At 34.4% G+C, this 27,586-nt stretch overlaps 1 protein-coding gene across 1 annotated transcript in view; it reads left to right on the plus strand.

Annotated features, from left to right (window-relative positions):
• The window catches only part of LOC149772440 (uncharacterized), a 63,074-nt gene that overhangs the window by 19,337 nt on the left and 16,151 nt on the right, over window positions 1–27,586 (plus strand). Inside the window, exons 4-7 of the mRNA XM_089947823.1 lie at window positions 9,294–9,810; window positions 12,987–13,115; window positions 25,706–25,802; window positions 27,382–27,568. Coding sequence (XP_089803949.1) covers window positions 9,294–9,810; window positions 12,987–13,115; window positions 25,706–25,802; window positions 27,382–27,568 — 930 coding nt within the window. The remainder of the gene's footprint in view (window positions 1–9,293; window positions 9,811–12,986; window positions 13,116–25,705; window positions 25,803–27,381; window positions 27,569–27,586) is intronic.

The following is a 27,586-nucleotide window of genomic DNA, read 5'->3' on the forward strand; positions in this document are numbered from 1 at the left end:
TATGAATACATTGAATATAAGAATTATTAATCACAGCTCCACAATGATTGATTTAATACTTTTGAGTGACACATTCGATTCTTATGAAGAAGGGTCCTTTTTATAGTGATCATAACCAAGTTTATTGTTCCACCAACTAAATGAATGCACAGCAACATAAATTTAAATGGAAAGCATGGGACTATGAAGCAACTAATTAAAATTGTATGAAGACTTGCTGTATAAAGCTGATTGTGAGGTATATCAGATCTTTTGCGTTATAAACAGGCATGTAAGGTTTTTCATAATATATTACAAACAATTTCATTTGAGAGATCCTCCCTGAATGCACAGCTATATATGAATTTGCATTACAAAATAATAATCTCCTTGCTAAAAGAATGAATCTTTATTTACACTGGGTAAAATTCAGAAAGCGAGTTATATGCCGTAAGAAACTCCAAATATTTTAAAATGTCAGCTAATAAACTCCAAGATGTCAGCCATAAATTGGTCCAAAACTTGAGTGGAATAGAAGCAACACATTTCTGAAGTAAAGTACAAAACCAGAATATCCATTTATATTATGTAATAACCAATATTTTCACTCTAGTCTTCATAAAGCAAACATATTTTTAATAAATACGTTTCTGAACATGCCTTGGTAGATATTAAATGAATAGTTTTCTGAACATGCCTTGGTAGATATTTAATGAATATTTTTCTGAACATGCCTTGGTAGCTGATACTCTGTATCTCTTCTTGACAATGGCCGTAATACAGGAATATTCTCATTAGCATAAATGACACAAATTTTCTTTCTAATCTCAGCGTCATTAAGGCAGGAGGTCCTGATCAGGTCCACCGAAAGTTACTTAAAGAAGGCACTTGCATGTTAACGCAGTATTGATTAGAAATCTTCAGTAAGGCTAAACAATATGTTTCCTTTTGCACTGGTTTTAAAATTAGGTTGGGTAGGTATGGATTATTTTAAATCTTTTTTTGAACATTGTATGATAATGATTAATATATATTTATTTTATGCTAAGCAGTGAATTAACTTGATTTTCTAATTAAAATAATATTGATATTTCACTGTAGTGACAAAATAACCAGGAACTAATTTTTGGGTCAGAACATACTTACCTCCCTTTGATTTTCTGTCAGTGATCTACTTTTTCTTTATGTACATGTCATTGTCATTATTAATAATCCCTGTCTGTTATCCTTGAAACTTGTAGTTTGTTATTCTGGAAATATCAGTTTGTATCATTCTGATGTGGAACTAATTTTGTGTGCAGGTACACATATCACAGCAGAACATGTACAGTAAACAGTAGACATTACCGTACGAAATCTGTTAATTCACTGTGTCAAAAACTTTAGGTAGCCAACTTATGTGAGCATAAAATAAAAAGAATATTTGCTTGAAACGAGTGAATAACGGATACATTTCATCTCGTGGGTAAAAAACTAGTATTTTCACTCGTGCCTTCACCACTCGTGAAAATAGTGAGTTTTTCATCCACTCGATGAAATATATCTGTTATTCACTCATTTCAAGCAAATATCCTCTGTATAATGTACTGAGCACATCAAGTACTGAGGTAAACTATTTTTATTTTTTAAAAATATTTTTTCTCTGGGGGGAAGCAAGTGCTAGGGTCTGCGGCAAAAAATAGGGACAGTTGGTTGACCAGAAACACATTTTTTGCCTAATTCACACCAATCTTTGTTTTCCATTATTGTGTAAAGAGGCTAATGTTACTCCTATTCATGAAAAAGGGACAACAATGTTGTTTCAAATTACAGACTAATTTCACTACTAAGCTGCTTGGGCAAGGCATTTTGAAAAATGTGTCTTTAAATACCATCACAGTTATCTTACAACAGATAACCCAGTTAGATAACTTCAGTCTGGTTTTACCCGCAAAAGATTTGGCTCATTTACAACGATGTGATATGGACAAGACATTTTATAAAATAGTTAATGACAGCAAAAATATTAGAAATTGTGTATTATGATGTTTGTAAGGCTTTTGACAGAATCTGGCTTGAAGATTTAATTCATAAGCTAAAGAAGTATTAGAATTGCCAATGGACTTTTGGAATGGTTTAAAATTATCTCATAAACAAGATGCAAAACGAATGTTATAGAATGTTCCTCTGAAGACCAAAATGTCAGGGCTAGTGTGCCCCAGGGATCTATACTTGAGCTACTGTTACTTCTTATCTGCATTGTTTATCATTTTAAATTGTTATTGAGAACCCAAACCTGGCTGCTAGTGTTTTAAATGAAGACCTACTTAAAATCAGTTTATGGGGTAATCAGTGACCATACGATATCCAGTAACTACATGCGCAAGCTAGTTGATTATTAGTGGATGTACCATATGTTTTACTAAGTATTTCGCGTGCATTGGAAAGGTGGGGTGGCAGTGTTTTCATTAAGCAAGATAAACAGCTCCATTCCATTCCAAAGTTGCACTAAATTTGCACTGGCTGATTGGTAATGTCTGAAATGTTGTTGAAGCTGGGGGCTTTACCAGTGCATGCTGCTATGTATATTACAACTCTTTTGCATATACTAAGTTGCAAATAAAGCTGCATGCTTTACTCTTCCACACCAGTACAGTGATAACATATGAGTTGTTGTTTCAGCTGCTCTGTTGTCTTGGCAGTTTTTGCCATTTTGATGGTTTCTTTTGTTTAGATTGACATCATGCAGCTCACGTTTACATGTATGTTGATTTTTTAGTTAAACATTTTATGATCTCCTCATGTACTTCATCATTTCCTTTGGCTGTCACCTTTTCTTTTTTCAAGCTTTCTTAAAACAGATGTATTATCTTTTATTTCTATTTTTTTTATTATGTACTTGTCATACTTGTTGAGAATTAGATGGAATTTACTTCCAATGTTGCGTTGTCTTTAAGCACCCTTGATGTATGGTCCATGATAGTGCTTAGTTTTGATTCTGCACTGACAGAAATGTAATTGGTTTGTTTTTGATGCAATAGTGATAAATTTGCCAAAGGCTCTGGGATTGGAACAGCAAACTAAAATGCATAGGCCATTGAAAATGATCCCACAATCTAAGTGACCCACAGGCATGCTTGTCAGTATGAACTGATTCTATCAATAATGTTAACAGTTTGATAGTTCTTTGTGGGGCTACTATGCCATTCATCAGATTTAGCAAGCAAGTTTACCTGTAAGTTTGCAGATTCTTTTCAGATGAAAATTATGTGGTTCTTTGCGTTTTGTGTATAATGACATTATAACTGTTATTTGAGCAGTGATGTATGGAAGTTAATTATGTGGGTCTTTGCATTTTGTGTATGATGACATTGTAACTGTTATTTGAGCAGTGATGTGTGGAAGTTAATTATGTGGGTCTTTGCATTTTGTGTATGATGACATTATAACTGTTATTTGAGCAGTGATGTGTGGAAGTTAAAATTATGTGGGTCTTTGCATTTTGTGTATGATGACATTATAACTGTTATTTGAGCAGTGATGTGTGGAAGTTAATTATGTGGGTCTTTGCATTTTGTGTATGATGACATTATAACTATTATTTGAGCAGTGATGTGTGGAAGTTAATTATGTGGGTCTTTGCATTTTGTGTATGATGACATTATAACTATTATTTGAGCAGTGATGTGTGGAAGTTAATTTTGTGGGTCTTTGCATTTTGTGTATGATGACATTATAACTGTTATTTGAGCAGTGATGTATGGAAGTTAATTGAGAGGTGGGTTCTTTATCTGCACCTCTAACCAGTTTCCACATTTTACTAATGAGATGGTGGTGATGTTTAAAAAAAATGGCAGCTTTCTTAATATTGCTAGAACTTTAACTACCATGACCTTCTTCACTTACCAAGAATCATAGATACTATGCCATTTCTCTGCAGGGCAAGTGACTATTTCTCTGATCAAGTTCTGAGATGTGGCAGAATGGATTTTTTTTTCTGATTAAAACTCTCCCCCACCTCATCCTAACAGAAATTGACAAATGAATTGAGTTTTGTCAAATACTACATTGGATCTGTAGTAATAATGTAGTCCTAGATGCTCAGGGGGCAGTACATTTCAGAACATTTAGCATCTTGCTGATAACAGGGTGGCTTGGGGGTACTCTGGGGGTCCCAGTGCTCAGTATATATCTGCTTTGCATCTTTGTTCCATCTTAATATAAACTGGTGGATGTCAACCTCCTGTTGGTGCAGATACTCACCAGGGGCTTGTATTCCTTGTCAGTGTCAGGAGCTTGTTTTGCATGCTGCTCCAGTACTCCATTGTCCACTTATATTTATTATCTGCTGTTCCAGCTGGCACCAATGATTCATATTCTTTGTCTGTGTTTAGTTGCTTCCCCATGGCATGCTAAGGCTGTTGCTTTAAAGCTACATAAATTCTAATTATTTGTCATATTTAGCTCGAAAAGCAGGCCATTGAGGTCTCATTTACTCTAACTCCTATTGATTCCCATAATGTATCACCTTTACTTTTATGAAGGTTAATGAAGTAAGAGCCGGCACCAGGGATGATGATAGTGTCATTGATGTTGTTGAGTGTTAAAATATCCGTATTTGAAAGACTAGTGTTGAATCCCAGAGATAAAAACCAGACACATTTAAAGCTACATGATGATATTCTGTTTGCCATTAAGTATACAATATTTCCTTTGACAAAGGAGGGGTGGCTTTTTTGAGCCTCACAGGTCCTGCTACTGTCAGTTTGTCCCATGTCACATACTTGGCAAAGTTGGCCTTTGTTATATATGACTCCGGAGAGGTCATTGTCTGCTTCAAGGCCCATTGATCTGGTGTTGCAACTAAATGGAAGCAATTGCCCAAGTTGGCTTGAATCACCAAAGAAGAAGCCTTGATCAATTAGCAGTCATTGTATCAGTATTTAGCACTCATCTTTAGCTTCAAGATTGGTCATGCAATCCATCAACTTGACTGGCATGTTTTTATCATCCAAGATATGGGACAAGAGCTCCAAAGTACACTTCACAAAGTTTGCACCAGTTAGACAATCCACATGTGATTGTCTGCCTTCCACTATAGTGCCCACTTACCACCAGCAAGAGTGAACTCTGTTTTGCATTAAAAATGTTCCCCAGGCTGTTTATTTGATTTATATGGACATAGAGATGCGGGGTGCTTTAAAGCCTTGGAAGATATGTGACCATCAAAATATTAACAGGTGTAATAAGAAACCTACTGATACTTATAAAATCTTAGGGTATCCCTAAAGTGGCCGATATTAGTGATAGTGCCTGTGATGCCCAGTCAGGCATTCATAATAGCTTTGAATGGAGGGGCAAGCATAGGTGTAGACATGAACAGCATGATTGTGAAAAAAACATCTTGGTTGCACTACCATTAAAAAGAACAGTATAAAGCTTGAAATAAATAACTTGCATTAATGATGCAGATATTTGGGATATCGACAAGGATCTGAGGTTCATGATAAAGAGTGGAGTAACTCTATCTGCAGTGTATATAAAATGACAACACTGCCACTATATGTGTTAGGGAAGCAATGCCATTGCTGATGCCAATAAAATATGAGATGTGCCTGAAACAGCCACATTTGAAATTTTTTTATATGCTGCTTGATTTCATGCCAATAAAATGCTGTTCTACCGATCATGCCTTTCAGACCATCTCACCTTTGAGCTGATGGTAGGCAGATCAGTAGCACTAACCGAGGAGTGAGATACACTATTAGAGGAATTTCACCTGAGTTTGACACTGTTACCCACCTAGATCTGGACCGCATGATTAGAAATCATTACATGGAAAATGTTGCGATTCTGCGACACCACCATGCTCTTTCTGCTCAACAGTTGTGCCTTTGTTTTTGGCATCAAGCATAAAGAACGAGTCTGCACTAAACTCATCTATGTTAGCCACCATGCTGGAATCAGCATTTGGTTATTACCCAGAAAAACAATGCTGCCACCATGATCAGATCCCCCTCTGGCAAGATGCAGCTTCATTCATAATGTCATTCAGCATGAGAGTTGGGCTGAGGCATAAAACATTTTAGAAATGAAAGTTTCTGAAAAACATATTGATGTAAACAGAGTCGCTGGTCTTATATAAATTTGTTTCTGTTTATGTTTTTCTCATTCTACTGTAACCCTACATTGCTATAATGTGCTGTGACTTTATACAGCATCCCTTATGAGCCACATTGTAATCCTTTGGACCTAAGCATAGCAGCTACTCATAGTTAAGTTTGCAACCAACCACCAAATCATCCAGAACATAACAGGGTCATTTAGTTGCTTTCACAGAAATAGGTGAGATGCCAAACACAAATGTTGAAGAGTTGTTGTGATTTGCAGACTGATTTCAGTTAGCAAATTGCAGCTCAAGAGCAGGTGCATTCAGATGTTTGGAATGAGCATCCACCAACACCACAGGGACCACAGCTGGCAAAATGAGCAAAGTTGTAGCACATCATCATGACCACCTATCTGATTTAGTTGCTTCATGCACATTAAAAGAATATCTTGGTTGCCGTCTTACTTTTTGACAGACTCGGGGCAGTGAGTGATGGTTGCCAAGACCCATGCCTTATGTAAAGCTAAACTAGGAGCTAGGATGACATCATTTTGCCTGGGACATCTCTGCTTGGCCTATAAATTTCTAATTAAAAAATAATTACGTGTGAAATTGTACTACTCATTATCAGCCAGGTATTGAAATTCCTAAATAATGATTTCTTTCTTCCCAAATTTATTCATGTCACTACACAATCCACCCCTGCAGCACACACAACAGGTGTACCTTGCCTGTGAAGTCTCTGTGCACAAACTTTAGGAACTGAGTTTATACATCTTTTCCACACTTGTCCATTAGTATCCCAAAACATGTTAGTGCTCACAGATATCTTGGTTTATCTTAACACTGTACATTTTCAAATGACAAATTATTACCAGTAGCCTCACAAGTGTCAAGATCCATTGTTTAGTGGCTTAACAGAACTGGTGGCTGGGTGGTTTTGGAAACCCTTATGTGGTGCCAGGTGGCCTGGAAACCAGGGTTTGATCCATTGTTTAAACAAAACTCCAGGTATGCTTACATTCCCAGCCCCTACTTCTCCTATGCTTTGATATCATAGAATAGAATGTTCTTTTTTTCATAGTTTTATGTCCATTCAGAGTATGTAAGTTTGTTGGTTGGGTGAGTGAATGTGTAGATAATTACAAATTTGTTTTACAATGTTAGTACATTACCAGCTATATTGTGTCAATTTCAGGTATAAAATGATTTAAAATTTAAATATAAATATAACAGATTGGGAACAAAATTGCATTAGAAAAGGCACCAATTAAAAATTACTTTTGTCTAAATTTATTTTCGGCATGAAATTATTTACTGTGGCTACTGGAGACTAGTAAAAGTAGATGTAGAGTATGTAATCTTTGATTGAGTATGTAATCTTTGATTGAGTATGTAATCTTTGAGTATGTAATCTTTGATTGAGTATGTAATCTTTGATTGAGTATGTAATCTTTGAGTATGTAATCTTTGATTGAGTATGTAATCTTTGATTGAGTATGTAATCTTTGATTGAGTATGTAATCTTTGAGTATGTAATCTTTGATTGAGTATGTAATCTTTGATTGAGTATGTAATCTTTGAGTATGTAATCTTTGATTGAGTATGTAATCTTTGAGTATGTAATCTTTGATTGAGTATGTAATCTTTGAGTATGTAATCTTTATGTAATCTTTGATTGAGTATGTAATCTTTGAGTATGTAATCTTTGTTTGAGTATGTAATCTTTGATTCAGTATGTAATCTTTGAGTATGTAATCTTTGATTGAGTATGTAATCTTTGAGTATGTAATCTTTGAGTATGTAATCTTTGAGTATGTAATCTTTGAGTATGTAATCTTTGTTTGAGTATGTAATCTTTGAGTATGTAATCTTTGAGTATGTTTTCTTTGAGTATGTAATCTCTGATTGAGTATGTAATCTTTGAGTACGTAATCTTTGATTGAGTATGTAATCTTTGATTGAGTATGCAATCTTTGATTAAAATATGGTTTGACTAGTGAGATACTTGTGTTTGGTCAATCTAGTTTTTGCCTTTTGACAGATATGACCAAAGAAAACTGGTTTTTCTGATCAGATAAATGGAACTTGGGTTGCTTTAGTTTAAAAAACAGGTGACTGCTGTAGCAGGTTTTTACTACTTAGTACATGCCCATTTATTACGTGCCCTTGCAGTTGATCTGGCAATTTGATATGGATTTTCAGTCTATATTTCACTATCACATACTCAGGAAGGAAATATTTAAGGGTTTTACAGATGTTCATGTGTTGATATTCTTACATGAACTGAATTGATTCTTTTTTTTGAATCCCAATTTGTTTGGAATTCAATTTAATCTGTATAGCTAAAAGTATTTCTGAAGTATAAATGAGGTGATATGTAATAAATGCAAAACCAAATTGAATTTTATTTCTTTGTTCAATTTTATGGACAGAACCTGTTTGATATAGGATATGACTATATCATGATATAATACATTTTTGTTCATATCCCACATACTATATATATATATATATATATATATATATATATATATATATATATATATACATATTCTTAGGCTGCTTCAGAGTCATTCTTTGAACCAACTTAGAACAAAACACATATGTATATATGTATGTGGGATAAAAGAGAAAAATATTAAAGATTTATAATGAAAAAGATGTCATTGATAACTTGCCTGAAAATTTCTTTCACAAGAGGCGAAAATCATTTATTTTCTAATCATAAAAAGCCTTACCATATGCACTCACTTGTAAATCAAGTCCAACTGCAGAATGCATACTAGACAATTATCTGCTGTTGCATTACGCACCATCAGATTAGGGTAAGTATTGTTATTCTACTGATAACAAACTGCATGGATATGACTTATAAGTGAGTATATATGTTACATTTCACCCTCAAATTATATATATATATATATATATATATATATATATATATATATATATATATATATATATATATATATATATATATAGTATGTGGAATATGAACAAAAATGTATTATATGTAGAATTTATAATGAAAGAGCAGACATAATTTAAGCATGTCTGAAAATCTCTTTCACTGAAAAATGAAATCATTTCTTTTATAATCATGAATTAGTTGTACATTTTACCTCACAATATCTGGCTACCAGCTTTTCCATTATCGCTGTCTAATTTTATATTTTTTGGAATATAGGACACAGCTGACTAATAGTTTATGGTTTGATTACAGAAAAAAACCATCTTGCAACAAAGGAGGAGTTGGACAGCGTGATCAACCTGTTGTCAGGTGTCAGTGTCTCTACCATATCACCCATGCAGACAATCCCAGAACATCAAGACGATCCAATCTCACTGTATGTCCTTCCACCATCGGCAGTTGGATCTCTCAGTCCCTCTCCCTCTGATTCAGGCATCGACATGAAAACCTCGCGCATGCAAACACAGCGAAGGTCAGAAGGATCTCTGGATCTCTCATGGTATACAAAAGTGGGACATAACCATGGTAATACATGGCCAGATCAACACCGATCTAATCCTTCAGGCAGACATATGAATCAGAATAACTTCTTTGACTTTGGGGTCTCTTCTCTGCCACGAAAGTTCTCAAATGATGTGGAGCTGTGTCCCGTGGGGGCTATGATGCCACCTGGTGCTGGCACCAGTCATTACACAGCAGAAACAAATTGGGGTTTGGGAGATCCGAAGTTACATCGAGCATGGCCTGTCAGCAACCTCACAGCTGCAGGGTAAGTAGTTGAACAACCATATGAAGTTTTTATATTTCAGAAGCAGGCCATATGTAGAATTTCCTTCATTACTTCCATTTGTCCATGCAACCAGTTGGTTGTCCATTATTGCAGCTTTGCATCTGGCCTCCATTGCTAGGCTGTAAATATTATTTCATTCTGTCTGTTGATATGAAACTTGTAGTGTGTCTTGATTTTGAAAGTAAGATATATTACACAAACTGGGTCACTTTGACCTGTTTACAAGGTTAATTAACATTGCTTAAGTATTGTGTCTGAACTGTAAATCTGATACCTTTTACATGAAAGTTGCAATGTCATTGCATTGTGTGAAGAACAAATGTCATGCACCAAAACTGTGTCACTGTTTAAGTATTGGTAAAAAGTAATCAACTATGTACTAAGATTATTCAGCTTTCAAGCATGTCCTGTACTTTGTGCTGAAAAATATATGTTGAGATTTTGCCAAAGTAAAATATAATATCTGAATGAAGATATATATGTTTGTTCCTCTTTCTAGTATTGCTTATCACCAAAGCAACTTGTACCATAAGTGATGGAGCCTTGTACACGTATGAGGAATCTTCAGTCTGCAACAACATGGCTATGTAAATATGGTGCATTAAAGTGCAAACAATAGTGCCTAATGATGTGAAATCACATTATAAATTTTTCTCTTGAGCCAGGAGCTAACATAAAGTCAAACAAATTTAACAGCAATGTTGCAAACGAAATTTGCCCTGCCATGTATTTAATGTGATTAAAGACAATGTCTGCAATTTGAGAGTGGTATACTGCAGTGTTTTATATGTATATATATATATATAGTGAATTCTACCTAGGTATCTGTCCACTTTATCAGAGTTCTGACACACATCTGGTACAAAGGTAGTCACTCAGTGATTTATAAAGTGGGGTTTGCAACATGATTGAATAATACACTTTGGTCTACTGATTAACAGTGAATTCAAACCTGATATAAAGTGCACCAGAAGTGAGCAATAATCAATTCAGGCATGTTCAACTTGCAGGTCTCATGTGGCCCAGTCCTTCACATTGTGTGGCACACAGCCATTTAGGCAGTTCTTTTGAAAATAAGCAGTTTAATATGTATAACTAGTGATAAGGAACTGTTCTTGCTTATCTGGTCCTCAGCCTTAAACATTTTATCTTTTTTTGGCCCCGAGCCACAAAAGGTTATATGCCCCTGATTTAACATAAAGAACCATTTTTTCATGAACACATAGACAAAATTATTGCCCCAGTATTTCTCATAGAAAAGAATGGGATTGTGTGATCCTGCCTGTCCAGACATATGTGTTTGTGTAGTTTTGGTTGTGGGGTGTACATGTATGTGTTGTCATGATGAAATTCCATTACAACATTCGAGACATCAGACCTTGGCTTGGACATTGGAATTTGTTTTGCATACATTCAGAATGACCTCCAAATTATGGGACTACATGCAAGAGTGTGTGTGTGTGTGTGTGTGTGTGTGTGTGTGTGTTAGGCTTTGGCCCTTGGTCTACTCTTACTCCTGATGACCACACACACACACACACACACACTTTTCTTTGTTTTAATTTGATAGGTGACACTTCATACTTCTGATACAGTAGCTAATTCTGGCATGAGAGATCATTATGTCTAGACAGTCATTCTGGCATGAGAGATCATTAAGTCTAATCAGTCATTCTGGCATGAGAGATCATTATGTCTAGACAGTCATTCTGGCATGAGAGATCATTATGTCTAGACAGTCATTCTGGCATGAGAGATCATTAAGTCTAATCAGTCATTCTGGCATGAGAGATCATTATGTCTAGACAGTCATTCTGGCATGAGAGATCATTAAGTCTAATCAGTCATTCTGGCATGAGAGATCATTATGTCTAGACAGTCATTCTGGCATGAGAGATCATTATGTCTAGACAGTCATTCTGGCATGAGAGATCATTATGTCTAGACAGTTCTCATCTTCATGTTTGTGAAAACTTCAGTCCTCATACAGGACTAGTGAACCGTGTACTTGCATTTACTGGATTGCTGTCCACACAAAAATATGTTGAGCTCAGTACCAGACTGATGCACATTCTATTGACTAATAACAAGTGTCAAGTGACATTCTTTACAGCATGCATGGATGTGTCATGTAGCCAAATCTTCTGATTGTTGCACTGTGCGCCAAGCCCCCTGCATATATTAGAGGCAAGTACACTGATAAATATTGACTTGTTTTTAATCCCTCTCATTTAGGATTACAACCCATTTATTTTTTGCATAAAAGTGGATTCACCCCTCCTAGGAGTTTTTATCACAGCTACTATTTTAGTAAGACTTTATGATCAGTTAATTCAGCTGTTACATTAATCCAACAGTTTTATAAGGTTGGGCAGATTTTAGAGTTCGATGGCACTTCTTCCAAGAAAAGAGCACATAAGCAGTAAGACTTTAATTTACTTGTTTTGAATCAGTAATATTTATTCTTGTTTGTGAAATATGTTGATACTTTAAAAAAATATAAAACAAGTTCTGAAATTATATTATATTGAATTCAACACATGGCAAAACAGTAGTCACTGGGCATCAGTTATTTGTCAAGTCCTGTTTTATTGGACACAGAGTTCAGTTAATGATCTTACATTGCTAGCCATTGGGCATCAGACACATATTTGTCAAACTCTTTCTCATTGAACATAGTGTCCAATTAATGATACTGCATTGGTAGTCACCAGGCATCAGACATATTTGGGGGCCCCAAGTGGCTGAGTGGTCTGAAGCACTCACGAGTTACAGATCACTGCCATCTCACCTCAGTCTGCATGGGTTCAGCCAATGTGGGTATGTGAGAAATCTTGCCAGTAGCCTCTCGTGGGTCATTGGTTCTTTCCAGGGTTTTCCCAGGTTCTTCCTCCACCATTTATTCTGGCTGCCATGTATAGCCTATCTTGTGCTGAAAAAAGGCGTTAAACCCTACTACTATAACAACAACAACAGACATATTTGTCAAACCCTGTTGTATTGAACACAATTCAGTTAACCCAACATTGGTAGCCACTGGGCATCAGACATATTTGTCAGACCCTGTTGTGTTGGAGACAGAATCCAGTTAATGATCCTACATTGGTAGTCACTGGGCATCAGTCCATGTAATGAACCATGATTGTTTATTTCAGATCTGACATGCTGAATAATAGCAGCTGGTCTGCATGTGCAGTGGACTCCGATGATCTCAGTGATGATTCGTCTAGTGGAGATCAGCTGTCAGCAGTGGGGCTAGATTTGGTGCAGGCCATCAATTCAAAGTAAGGTAGCTTTAGGCATTAAGAAGTTTATTAGATAGCTGGATAATGGATGTGATCCTGAATAAGATTAGATAGTTAGCTGCTGAAAGGTATATGCTCTGAATAAAGTTCTCTGTTGACACTGTTATATTTAGGCATTTTAGACCCATAATATGTATCAACAGCTATTAAAATTTTCCTGTTCCCTTTTAGCTCATTTTGGCAAAGACATAAGAGTGGGTGTGATGGTCCTGTGTCTACATACATTAGCAGTTTTTTGTTTTCATCATAGACTTCCAGTATGGCCACAAATCTCTAAACTTTTATTATTGTTACTTCTTCTGAATGGTTGGTTAAATCGACTTAAGGTTTTCACCAAAAGACTTCTTATAGATGTTGATGGTTCTAAACAAAAATGGTGTTGAACTTGTATGCCAAGGTGGTCATTGAAAAAATCTTGGTTTTTTTTACACCTTCTCAACTGATTCATATTAGCATGGTGTTTTTCACCAAAGGCTTCTTGTAATATGTAGATAGTCCTGAATAAAAAATTGTGCCACTCCGAGGTCCAGCATAGCTGCATATTGCAGTCACTGCTCTTCCTACAGGCATTGTCATATTGGTATTTTACCAAACGGCTTCTAATGATATCTAGTTAGTCTTAAAAAAATTGTGATCTGTATCCAGCATGCCCACACTGATGGTCATTACCCAAAATTGATGGTTGCTTGACATAGGGGTTTCACTAAAACACTTCTTAATATATGTAACTAGTCCTGTTTGAAAATAATACCAATCAGACAGAAATGATTGCAATAGAGGGTATCTTGAAAATCTTGTTATGGTTGCTCCTGAATTGATGGCTGCAGGACATAGGGGATTCATAACTTCTTACTTTTGTAATTGAGCATATTTGAAAATTTTGCCAGTTTGTCAGAAATGGCCACAGTAGAGGGCATCTTGAAAATCTTCTTGCTACCGCTCCTAAATGGATGGTCATATGAACTTGGGTGTTAACTAAAAGATATTTTATGTGGAGGGTCAGAAATAAAAATGGTAAGGGTCAGAAATATAAATAAAAATGGTAAGGGTCAGAATTTTTTTATTTACCAGATTAATTACCAATAATGGCCATCAAAGCAACCATCTGGAAATCTTGTTGTTACTGCTTCTGATTCACATTTGCCTGATATCTTGAGGTTTTCACTGAAAGGCTTATTATGATATCTGGTTGGTTCATAATGAAAATGGTGCCTATCTGGCCCTCATTATGACTGCCTATTTCGAAACTTTCATAACTTCTACTCCAATGGATAGTCATAGTGTCATGGGGTTTTGCCTTGAAGACTTCTTATGATATCTGTTTGTAACCGATCCCAACTATGGCAACCATGGTGGTGGTCAGCTTGAAAATGTCATTATTGCTACTCCTGAATGGATAATAATATTCACACAAGGTTTGACTAAAAGAATGCTTATAATATCTAGTTGTATTGAAACAGAAGTGGTACCTATCTTATGTTCAGCATGGCTGTTATGACAGCCATCTTGAAAACTTTGTTATGGCTTCTCTTACTGAACAAATGGTTGTATTGATATGTGATTGGAAGTACATGTTGATTTTCTGTCGTATGCTAGCATTTCCACCATTATCGTAATCCATAGGAAGTAATCGGATATTGTACATTGTGCCCCTTTCACATGATGTTATTAATATATGCAACCTGTTTCACTTCACAATGTTTAATTGACACTTTGGGTCCTGGACAAAGCATCCTGTCATAGTCTGAACCATCCATCAAGGAAGTTTAACATATGCATGTTAAAAATATGGGCTACCTTGATAACATAAAATGGCTGAATCCCAGCACTGTTTATTTTTAGATGACAGTTTTGTTCAGCAAATACTAGCGAATCATAATAATGATGGCAGTATATTTAAAAACTATGAAGTATATCAGATTATTGAAACTGGGATACTGTTAAAAGTGAGAATTTTAAGTTGATGCACCTTGCCTGAAATTGAGTTTTCAGAACAGGAAGATGCATTGTCAACATGATTGAAGCAACACTTATAGTTAGTGACATCGTTTTCAAGGCCCAAAAATATGTTACACTGCAACCGTACCGTATATACTCATGTATAAGCCCATTCACGTATAGGCCGATCCCCAAACAGAATAGGTATAAACACTAAAAAGTGCATGACCTGCGTATAAGCCAACTTACAACTCCAAGGCATCTCAAGATGCATGAGGTAAGTTCTAAATGCATTTATTTAGGCAAATTTGTATTTAACAAAATTACATGTATACTTATCTCGCGGTTGGTATGCATGATTATTAAAAAGAAATGGTATCAACTTGTTTGAAAAGTAATTTATTTAATTTTCTGTTTTTTTATAAAGTTTCGGAAATAATGCTTCAAAAATTATGCTAATACCATAAAAGCTGAGATGTAGTTTGCTTTGATGTAAGCGACCTTACACCGGACCTATCAACTTTCATGCCGGGAGAGAAAAAACTCCCTAATTTTTGTGTTGCTCCATGCCTACCTCCCGATTTCATAATATCTTTTGATTTTTGTAGAGAACTCCTGATTATTACATTATGTCTTCAATTTTCATTTCTTCTAAACAAGAAATGTCCTACATGTTCGGTTGTATCACCTGTGAATTATTATTGTGACGAAATAATTATTTTAGTATAAAGCATTCACTTCTTCACTAAATAGAATGTTAAGTTCAAACATTATTCACGTAAATTAATGATTATTTTTACTTCTACAATAATGAAACAAATATAAAAATAAACCAGAACAAAAAGATAAACCACAAGAATAAAATCATCCACAGTTAATTTCAGTTTTCAAGAATGATCACTACGAGTGAACACCTGGCATTTTTATACTGTATATACCAATGTTAAACAGGTATAGTTACTGGTCAGAATTTCCTCTTATCACAAGCCAGTTTCAGGGTTTTAATGAATAAGTGGCCTGTACTGCTGTCATAAAACAAAAGACAAATTAGCCAACTATCAACATATGAGACACCGAGACATCAAGCTATCCAGTGTATGGAAACTTATGTTTGTTCAGCTAAAACACAAAACTAAAATTGATTGATGTTAATCTTAGTTGATCTCTATGAGAATTTTAGCTTTTATTATTACCACTCTTCGTGAACATGTAAATAAATTATGATAGTTATGTGCCTTGTACAAATAAACGTGTACCTTTTTAAACCAATTATTGTTTCGTGTCCTAGATTTACAGCCATTCCAGTATTCAACAAAAAGACCTAACAACTGTTAAGTTTACATATTGGCCCGCGAATAAGCTGACCTCCCTCTTTTTCCAGGCCTTTATTTTTTCCTAAATTACTTGGCTTCTACATGAGTATATACGGTATGTAAACTTTTTGACCAAAATCAGCACACCATATAACAAATATATAACTTTTCAAACACCAGATATGTAATTTGAATAGACCTGATCACCAGCTTAAGAGGTATAAAATTCTGGACTGTTTGTTTGGCAATTATTAGCATGGATATATAAACACAGATTAACTCCTTTGCATTCTTCAGGAGTGTTATTAAGTATTGTCTCACATTTTTTAATTTACTACTCAATTTTTAGGTACAATAATGCATGCAAATTGAAAGAATGAATAGTGACACTATTTTATATTCTTTGGTTCATCTGGATTCTGTTTTTATTTCAGAATAAATCAATGCAGTGTGCATTCTAATGCACAGTTGGGGACGATTTACTGTTAAATTATTCTAGATAGGAAAAACATGGAGATACATGTTTTTCACTGTCTTTTTATTCACCTAAACATAGGGATATGAGAACATTTAATTATTTTAAGGTACTATAAAAAGTGTTTACAAATTTGACAGTTTGCAAATTCCCTTTTGTTGATGAGAAGACAGACTTCAGATTTCAATTTTTAATCAACGCCCTTCATATTATGTTAGGGTTCATGAGTGACCCCCCCCCCCCCCAAATAAATCTGTAAAAATGAGACCCCAGTAAATCTCAGAAAAGTAGTTCTTCTTAAAAATGCACATTTCAAAATACCTTGAGCATTGCTACATTTAGTCTTAGAAGGGTTCAGGTACAGTTAAGAAGAATCTAAAAATGAAATTAGGAGACAAAGATATTTTTTTGATCAAACTACCTCTTTATGAGGAAGCAGTCTATGTCATTAATGAACTTAAAATCCTAATACGGCGTTATGGAACAGTTAGGAAATCTGACATAGTAGTCAGTAAAGCACTGATTCAGCGAAGTGAAACTTTAGCAGAGCTTACGTTAGTCAAAAATCTTATTTTGGGACAGAAGTATCCAATAATACATGTGGGCTGTGGAAAATTGTACATAACAACCATAAAAAACAGTTTCCAAAACTTGTTTCAGCTGGCTGAGCTAGCTATGCATATGCCCCTTTGGCAGGTTTTATCCTAATCTCTGTTAATTCTTCCACATTATAATTAAAACAAATATATATTTAAATTGAAATATAATTATACATATAATGATTCAGACAAAGAATAAATGCAATAGGTTCTGCAACTCCCTGTGACAAATCTTGTGTAAATGAATTCTGCAGACTTCATTTACAAAGTGTACAAAGAGGAAGTTATAGACCAAAACCGTGTTTGAAATGTGGTGTTGGGGTTAGAGGAAACACACAGTTGTGTGTGAAATGTGGTGGTAAAAAATGCAGGGAGCTGAAACGATATTATGATTAAAAAAATAACACCGATAATGTTTTTTTGGGGGGGGTACATGGAGATGGTTTTGTGATTGATCATATTAATAACCAGAAATATGGAAGAATTAACAGATTAGGATAAAACCTTCTAAATATAAATTTAATCTTGACAGAATATCCCTTGACTTAACAATGCGAGCTCTGGTTGATCCAACAAATAAAAGTTTGATTAATAATAATCATGATGCCAAGAAAGAATTTAGTAAAGATGGTGCATCTCATGTGTGGTCGATGTTTATAATCATACACCACACCGATGTTACCAATGCTACAATGAATGACAAACGAGCATCAATGGTTAATAATTATCTCGACAATCGAATATATTTTTTCAGAATAAAGTTTATTGTATTAGCAGAAACAAACAAAAATACTTGGATTATCAGTGACAAACGTGACCCTGTACTTCATAATGAAAAAATTGACATATTAAGTCAAATTCCAGACCAGGAATGTTGACTGGTATCGACAAACCGTATTATGAAAGAGTGTATCCTGTAACTGCGGTTGTTTATGGAATTTATCTGATAAATGATAAACCCAGCATTAATAATCAAAAACTGATGAAATTTTCAAAAATAAATTGTGTAACCGAATGAGTAATGGAACATTTTACAAACACGATACGTGGAAATGGTTTAATGGATCAGCGACATGAAAAACTAAACAAATGGGCTGAATCAGTCAAGGATAAAGGAGCTACAATAGACGATGTTGCTGAATTAGGAAGGAAATCAAAATTCCCAGTAACAGTAAGAATGATAACTGGAGAGATTTTTTTATGACTCAAAGTATAAATGGAAAGGAGCTTCGATTGAAATTATTGATCATAACGTGCATGCATGGAATAATGCAGTAACAATATTTCCATGAAATCAGATTGTTAAATTTTATGACAGTGATATTTTTGATTTTATTAATCAGATTAATGAGAATGATCCTGTATTCATGTGGCTGTTTCAAAGTTCCGATAATGGAAACTATGATCAATTTGTACGGCCTAATGGCATTATTTATCGTACAGAATCTCCATGAAGAAATGAAGAATCTTGCGCAGCGATTTTTATCACCAAAATATACCCATGACAATGACGATTTCAAGGCTGAACAATTACTGAGTAATTTTTTTACAATTCCATCAGTCGCAGCTCATTTTGCTAGAGAGAAAAATTTGTGGAAGCCTACGAGGTTTGATTTTCTGAATTATATAATATCGAGTTGTGTCGAATATGGACACAGTGGATTATGGAATACTAAATACGATTATAAGGATGTTATTTAGATTGATATGGTTGCATGTTATCCTGGAAGTTTTCTTGGTATGGGAGAGTGTTCTAAGTATTTTGGGTGATTTGGACATCCCACACACGAAATGACCAGAGTATCGATAAATGGACCATTACCAGATTTTGATTTGACTGGATTTGCTTGTATCAAGTCATTTAAATTTGCTGAAAATCTTCATCCGATTTGTTATGTCTGGTTTGGCAAACATTTTTCAGAAAAAATGTGGACTCCAATAGTATTATTACAATCAATGCTCGATGTAAAAATACTATTATTGTCGGTTGTAAGTGGAGCAATTATATCATATCATCCACAGAAAAAAGTTTGGTTACCACAACAAAAGAAATATTCTGATGGTGAAAATCCTGATATAACTGATTTTGAGAATAAAATCGAAAAAGATCTTGGCAGAAAAATAATAAGTAAATTCACCCAAGGAGGATCATATGATCATAAATGACATTGCACAAGATTGATTATAGATGATGCTGAACTTGATTTTATAACTGCTGATACAATGAATAGAAATACATTTATAAGAGTAAGTAATGTTAACTTGTCAGACAGAACTAAATTAGGTACATTTGTGAGTTATATTGATGGTGAGTCACCGCAGTTTACTCATTTAAGATCTTCAATGCTCGTGTACGTTTTGATAAATCTATTATAATTGATGATAAATAAAGTTTCCAAGTTTGCTGTCGCTACGGATTCATTTTATATCAGCAAGAATACAGGATTGCTAGAACAACTACATATCGGCAGTTATGCATTATGGGGTGAGTGGAGAATAAAACAAGAAAATATACTTCATTATTCTGAATCTGCCAACATTGAAATTAAACATGTTTATTGCCAAAAATGTCAAATATCAAAATTATTATCTGCACCATCTGTATATGGTCCTGTAGGTAGACATAAAAGAGTTTACCTTAATGGACCTAGAGGTTGTGGTAAAACAACTTGTGTGATAGAATTATTCTTGAACTGTTGTTCAGAAATAGTTGTATTAACACCTACACACAGATTCGCAAGAGAAAGGAGAGAAAGAAATATTAAATCATGAACTTATCATAAATTCTTTCGATGGAAGGGAGATAAATGGACTCCTGAATGAATGGGCGAGAAATATATTCCAAGGATTATTGTCTGGGATGAAATATGCACAGTATCCTTGGATAAGTTAAAAATATTTCCTAATTGGTTGTTGACAAAAAATACTCTTGTGATAATGTCTTGCAATCATGGTCAAGTTTGTTGGATTATCTCCACACGAATGGTTAACGAATTTTGTAGATTATTATGAAGAAATAACTGATGATCATAGAGCACTAGATCCAGAATTAAAAGAGTTTAGGAAAGTAATCAGACTACAACTGAATAAAATTCAGTGCGAAATAATGCATGAAATAATTTCAGAAACTCCTATGAACGATTTTCTGCAAGTGTGGAGACCAAATGATTTGATAGTTGCAAGTAGAAAGATAGTTCATGATAAACTTCAACAGTTATTTGTTACATAAAGAAAAGATTTCAAATCTACATGTACCATTGTGTTATCAACCAGCAGATACGTGACGACAGAGTATCAATGTAGATATGCAAGGATCGTCAGAAAAACAAAATCTTGTATTAAATGATATTGTTTTAGTTCCTATCAGTGTTGTTGAGAGTGGATGAACTCCTGACGGAGTCAGGGACAAAACTCCATGGACGCTAGGATACGTAATGACAATAAATTCACCACAAGGATTAACCATCTCTGATACAAATGTTTGGATCGTTGATGATCGTATCGAATGGTCAAACTTAGTTTATCTCGCAGTGTCTCGAGTCAGAAGAATATCTCAGCTGCGGAGAATTGTCACAGACTTTACAGAAAATAATAATCAAACTCGGGGAAATTAACAGTGATATAGTAAGAAAAAAATTGGTTATAAACAATGTGACAAAAAATAAAGGCGACTTTAATCTCAATGCTGAATTTATCATGACATTGAAACAACGACAGAATAATCATTGTGCAAGCTGCAACACGGCAATGTTATGGAGCAATATTCTTAATAAACCAAGACAATTTACAGTAAACAGAATTAATAGTAATTTTGGTCATACATGCGAAAATGTAATGCTGACCTGTCTTGAGTGTAATTGACATAAGGGTGCTGGCACTTGTGCTAGTTTACAAAAGTGAATGCGGTGGTAATTGTGTGTCTTCAGGAATTACCTGTAATTGTTCATGTACAAATCCACGTTTAGGAGCAGTTGAAAGTCTATAGATTGCAGGTCTAACCGTAGACATTTTATGTGTTGTAATACTCCAATCAGTCATTCTTTTTTATACCACCTTCAAGTTCACCAGGTTCATATAAATATCTTAGAGTAACATTACCTATTACTGGTTGTTTTGAAAATTCGTGTTGTTATATTGGTATACATTTTTTGTAATCACAATAATAGGTTTCATGGCAGTTGTTCAAGCAATTTCATTATTTAATGCAGCTATCACACTTGGTAATCTTGCAATCCACTCATGGGATCTATCTGAATTATTTCCTTTGCATATTGATATCCAAATAACCGCTCTGCAAGTGTTCCATTAAATCATTCAACAATTGCCTGATCATGATGAATTGCAGTATGTCCTCGTCTGATTTTGACATTATGTTTTTTCATCAACGACAATACTCCACCAAGAAATTCCATGCCAGGATCAACTTGTAATAGTTGGCCATCACAGACCACTTTGTGGTCCAGTTCCTTGTTGATAAATTCGTTCCAAAGCAGATGCAACTTCAATTGCTGTTTTAGTTGATAACAGCTCTGCTTCCTTATATCTACTTGCAACGTCAGCAACAGTTAGCACATATTTGTATGTTAATTGACATCTTCCAATTTTAACAGTATCATGTGGTAAAAACAAAATATCTGCTTGATGAACTTCATTAGGGGTGCTGACATCAAAATGTGCATGTGGAATTTTTTTAGGTGGTGGTAAATAAAGTTCCCATATTGAATGTTGTGCTAACAATAAATTTATATGATCTTCGATCACGATATTGTATAAGTCTTCATAAAATATTTGGTTAATATAATAATGATTTAATTATAGCAGCAGGGAGGGTGCGACCTCAGTTAGGCATCAAAGTGGGTAAACACATGCACATACTTTTTAAAAAACACTAACGACAACGATAAAGTAACTAAAAACTAACCCAATTAGAGAAACTCTTGGTAAGTTAGAGCTTTGGCTTGGTGTTATTGACATTGGTTTTTTTTGTTGGTTTTTTTTCATTTTCGTAGAAAGCTTTATTTTGTCAAAAATGACATTTTAGCAAATGGTCTGTTCGCCCTCTCTGCTACTAGTAGTCATTGAAAACTGAAACTGGTCATTGACAGTCATTGATCTGTATGTACCCTGTATGTAAAGTTGGTAATTTCTGAAAAATGGTACTAATCTAACTTTACAAAAATGGTGCCATGGCAACCATCTTGAAAATCTTGTTGCTACTTCTTATTTTGAATAGGTTGTTTTATTTATATGGGGTTTTCACATAAGAACTACTTACTGAATGTAGTTGTTGCTTTTTGAAGACGGTGCTAATTTGACCATTATATCATATTCAATGTTGAGGGCCATGACACAAATTTTTAAATTAAATTTACCTTGTGAACATCTTAACTAGAGCAGAATACATTATTTTCATTACCAGATTTGATGTGTTGGTGTTTCTTGAGAATACTTACGAAGGTTTCAATACCCAGCATTTCAAAATAATAAAAGAAGGAAAGGCACTAACATTTAAGGAATTTATGCAGATTCTATTCAGCCATTAGATTATTGGTCCATTAGTGGGACTTTTCCCATTGAGGGACTTTTCTCAATGAGGGACTCTTGTTATCTGAAACTTAGCATTCACTAGGTGGGTGGTGAAGACTGTAAGGTGATGGAAATTGTAAATATAATATGCTTCACTCAGTCAGATAAATGGCATGCCATCGTCTGCCTCACAGGCTGGATATACTGTTCACTTTTTATAATGTTTTGATTGGAGTGAAAAGTTTATCACTCTGCAACTGAGATCACCTTACATTGAGGTCTGTCCAACAAGGCTTTTTAAACAATGCATGAAAACACAAATATAGGATATACATCTCTCCCTTGATAAGTCATGCATGGTGGGGTCCAAAAACATGGACTGCATTGTAGCCAAGGGTGCAAGTTACCAAGGGACCTCAAACAAATTAAGAAGGGGATGCCATCCCCACTGGACATCTAGAAAATGGGGGTGGAATTGGCCTGCAGTGGTGATGTCTAATGGCTGATTTCACATTTTATATATCATGTGGGAATAATTGTCAGTAAAGAACTTTTTAAAATGAAGTTGTTAGCTTTTTTGTATAAATTACTTTTATTTTTAAGATACCCAGACTCTGAAAGATTATTAACAATATTACTTGAACTAGTTTCAACAACTATCTCTTTGACATGAAATCATTTTGTTGTATGCCATTGATTTTTGTTATTGTGTGATTTGCAACAAATCTAAGATTCCTTCTTTTCAAAAACTATGGACATTTGTTTTGTGAAACAACTCTTAATGTAAAACTAATTTTTTAATTTTTCTATAAGTAAAATGTTGATGCAGTGATTTCATTGCAAGTAATAATGAAACTTCTTCTCATTCTTGAGAAAATCCACCGAGTGCCAATTCAGGAATCTTAAGTTCACTACAAAATCAGGAACTCACTTCTCCGTAACGAACTGTTATCTATGAAACAAAGCTTTTTATTCCTCAAGTATTCATTTTGTTTGGGTGCCTTGATATCTTTGATCACATTTGTGAATGAGTAAGCCAATGTAATACGTTTTAATTTTATTACTTACATAATATTTATAATGTTTTTGGATTGATCAGTGGAAATGAGTTGACACTCAACTGTGACGGCTAGCTTTTATGCAAGAAAGATTTGCATGCCTTTTAACATTTCTTTTCTTCCACCCTCATTGTTTGATTTCATGCAAAAGATGTAATTAACGTGATAATGCAAAGCCGGTTTTCTTTTAACTGAGTGTACAATACAACAACTTGATTAGGTTCCCACAGAAACACTCATGGTCATAAATGTGATAGTAGATTGTGATAGTAGATTGACATTTTTCAAATTTGAATACAAGAGGGCATGCTGCATTTATGATTATTACACTGAAACCATTGTAAAAGATAGAACACAAATTTCACATGAGAAAAGTTTTTGTATTTATTAAAGTGTTACCTTCATTAGTGATATTTTCATTAAAATTTCATTGAATATTGTTATTTACAATGTACCGAGAATGTTGTTGGGAAAATAAATTAACAAAATATATGACTTCTTATTACAAGTCAAGAATTTCATGAAGTTGATTCAAATTTCCAGGCAGATAAAATGAGCAGCATACCAAGATTTGGTTGTGATTTTCTTCACATTCAAAAAATAGGGGCCAATTTGGGGGTTATTTTCAAGTTAAAAATATGGGATCCATGTCTGGCTCTGCATTGTAAGCATGTTTGCAAGTTATCTGGGTACAAGTTATTAAGGGAGTTGTGTAAAGTGAAATTGTATCATAATTTGTTTTTTTTTTTCATTAGCCAGAAACAAATATCTTACTAAAAATAAAATAGCAATAATGAAATAAAATTTGTTGAATTCGTTTTGATTTATGACTATTACATTATACATGAGGCAGTGTAATGAAGAAGCGCTATATCTGGTTTTACGGTTGTGCATGGTGGTTCACATACAACACTGTATCTGGTTTTATGGTTGTGCATGGTGGTTCACATACAACACTGAAACTAGTTAGCCTATTTTTACTACCTTGAAAGGAAGTTTATCAGTGTGTAAAGCAACCTATCCAAGACTTGTTAAAGTTGATATCCTTGTCAAAGCATATTTTGTAGTCAAGCCAATCTGACCAACATTTAACACTTATGTGGCCATGACAGGGGTGAAATGATTAACTAATGCATTGATAATATTGTTGTTTTGATACACACATTGATACAAAAGGTGAAGAATTGATTCAGAAATATATTTCCCTTATAAAAGTTAATTTTAATTTTCAATGCCCATGTTTAATTATGAATCTTTTGCTTCTTTCTTTTCTACATGTATCAGTATGTATTGTAACAGATTTTAGGTTGTGTATCATGATACATATCAGTTCGTGTCATACATTTCATCCCTTTTGTGGTAATTCGATTTCTAAATTACATTTTATGGTAGAGTCATACCCTTTGGAGAAAAAATTATTCATAAGTAGTACACCCCAACCCCCACCACCTAAATGAGGTAACTGCAAATTAAATTGATGCATTTTTGACTTCTACTGCCTGTAGTTGAGTTGTACAGTTGGATTAAGGAATCCATATTAATATCAAAATTACTTAGGTCTTTCACTTTAGTTTTAATTTTGTGTGAAATGTGTTAGGTCTTTTGCCCCTCTGCAGATATCCATGCCCTGTTAATATTTACTGTGCCTTCTGGTTTTCAGGTGGGATGATATGTCAGCAAGTGGTGGCTCAAATGCATCACCGAGAAAGTCTCTGTCTCGAGAGACCGCACGACATCACAGTATGGAAGATCTGCTGGTAAATTAACCCAGTATTTTTATTTTTATTTAGTAGCAGATATTATATATTATAGCATTTACTTTTTTCAGTCAATTTGTGTCTGAATATGTCTTTCCTCTGTTCTAGCTGTCATTCTTACCTAAGTACACTTTTCAAGACCAAAATAAGCCTTTTTACAGATTCTGCAATCGACCATAGCTGTCTCCCTTTGCTTGATCAGTGGTGATATTTCATTGACATAAGACAGATAGTGGTTTGTATTAATATATGCCAGTTGTACTTATTTTTGTTATTGATCATAGTTCTGTTTCACACAAATTTTGTAATTGAAGATAAACTTGGGAATGAAATGTGTGACTAAATCTGCTGGGATAATTTTTAGTAAAATATCCCTCAGTGTGAAGTGTTTGTGGTGGAACAAGAGACTGGATTTGTCTCCAGTAATATATAGGGTACCTAAATTGTTCAAAATCGGAAATGTAATTAATGTTAATTGCACATTTTGAAAAAAAAATGGGAAAAAAATACCATCTAGTAGCCTCAAGAGAGCATAGACCTGGCCTACTGTAGTCTCTTACTCCTGACACAGTTAATTGGAGGTGAATAATATTAAGTCCTAGATCTCTCTGTACAATCATTTAGATAGTAGCTGTTCCATTAAAACATACTTGGGGACCCTGGGAAGGCACTTACAACATGGATTAGTCAACATTAAATGCATTTTAGAATTTTGTGTTCCTTTCATATAAACTCTTTGAGTAATCAGCATACCCTGGGATATAATTTCTTTATAAAAAAAATACCTTCCCTGGGTACCATGTATTATTAAACTGAACAGCCCTAAATATTTTTTGACAGTATTAAATGTAGTTGCTAGGCAATATATTTTCTGAAGAAAGTTCCGGTACCTTATTGAACCTAATCTAATGCAGACCCATTTATAAAAGTATTTTTTTTAAAAATCTTGCATATAGTGTACTAGCATGTTATTGACTATCTAGTAAAATCAGTAGTAAAATCAGACCGTGGATCTACACTGTGTGCAATTAGATGAGAGTTTTGTGTATAATATCAGCAGATACACTCTGTCAAAACATGTCTTTATGTATCAAATAATCTCCCATGAATAGCGTCATAATTTTCATTTTGTGACATTGTATAATGTCTTTTAAGGACGTGACATATGTTACCTTTATCTTTTATTTATGTGCAGTTTACAGAATTTGAAGTATTTACATTTTATATTTTATCTTGATGTACTTCATGCTTACTTCTATTTAAAAGGGTTTTTATTCCTGAATTTTTGTGCAGCCAAGTTTAATGTTTTTCTAACTATACCTTTAGTTGACACCACTGAGCGATTATTGTGCCGAGATGCTGTAAAACACTACTACATGCATGCATGTATGTATCTGTAGTAAATGGAATTAGGGATAAAATTAAATTATCCTATGTAGGTATTAAAATCATTCTTTATACAAAGAGAATCATATCAGCATTGTCAATGGGTGTTCTAAAATTGAACCTGGTGTACAAGTGTCTTTTATTTAGAGGGTTTTTAAACATTTCACTTACATAGTATACCTTTGTTTTTTAGGATAGTAAGTCTACAAATACATGGCCTCCACCAAAGCAACTTTGGGGTAAACCCAGTCCAATCCAGTCAGAAGAGGACCTTCCAAACCAGTCCACAAACCTTGGTGCTTTTCATCGTCCCATCCAGATGCAATGGAGTGATCCTTTGTCCAGTCCCAGTTTTTGGTTAAACCCTGACATTTCTACAGGTACCAATTTTATCCATG

The sequence above is a fragment of the Sinohyriopsis cumingii genome, unplaced genomic scaffold, assembly GCF_028554795.1.
Source record: "Sinohyriopsis cumingii isolate HCF-2022 unplaced genomic scaffold, ASM2855479v2 utg001505l, whole genome shotgun sequence".
Taxonomy (NCBI): Eukaryota; Metazoa; Mollusca; class Bivalvia; order Unionida; family Unionidae; genus Sinohyriopsis; species Sinohyriopsis cumingii.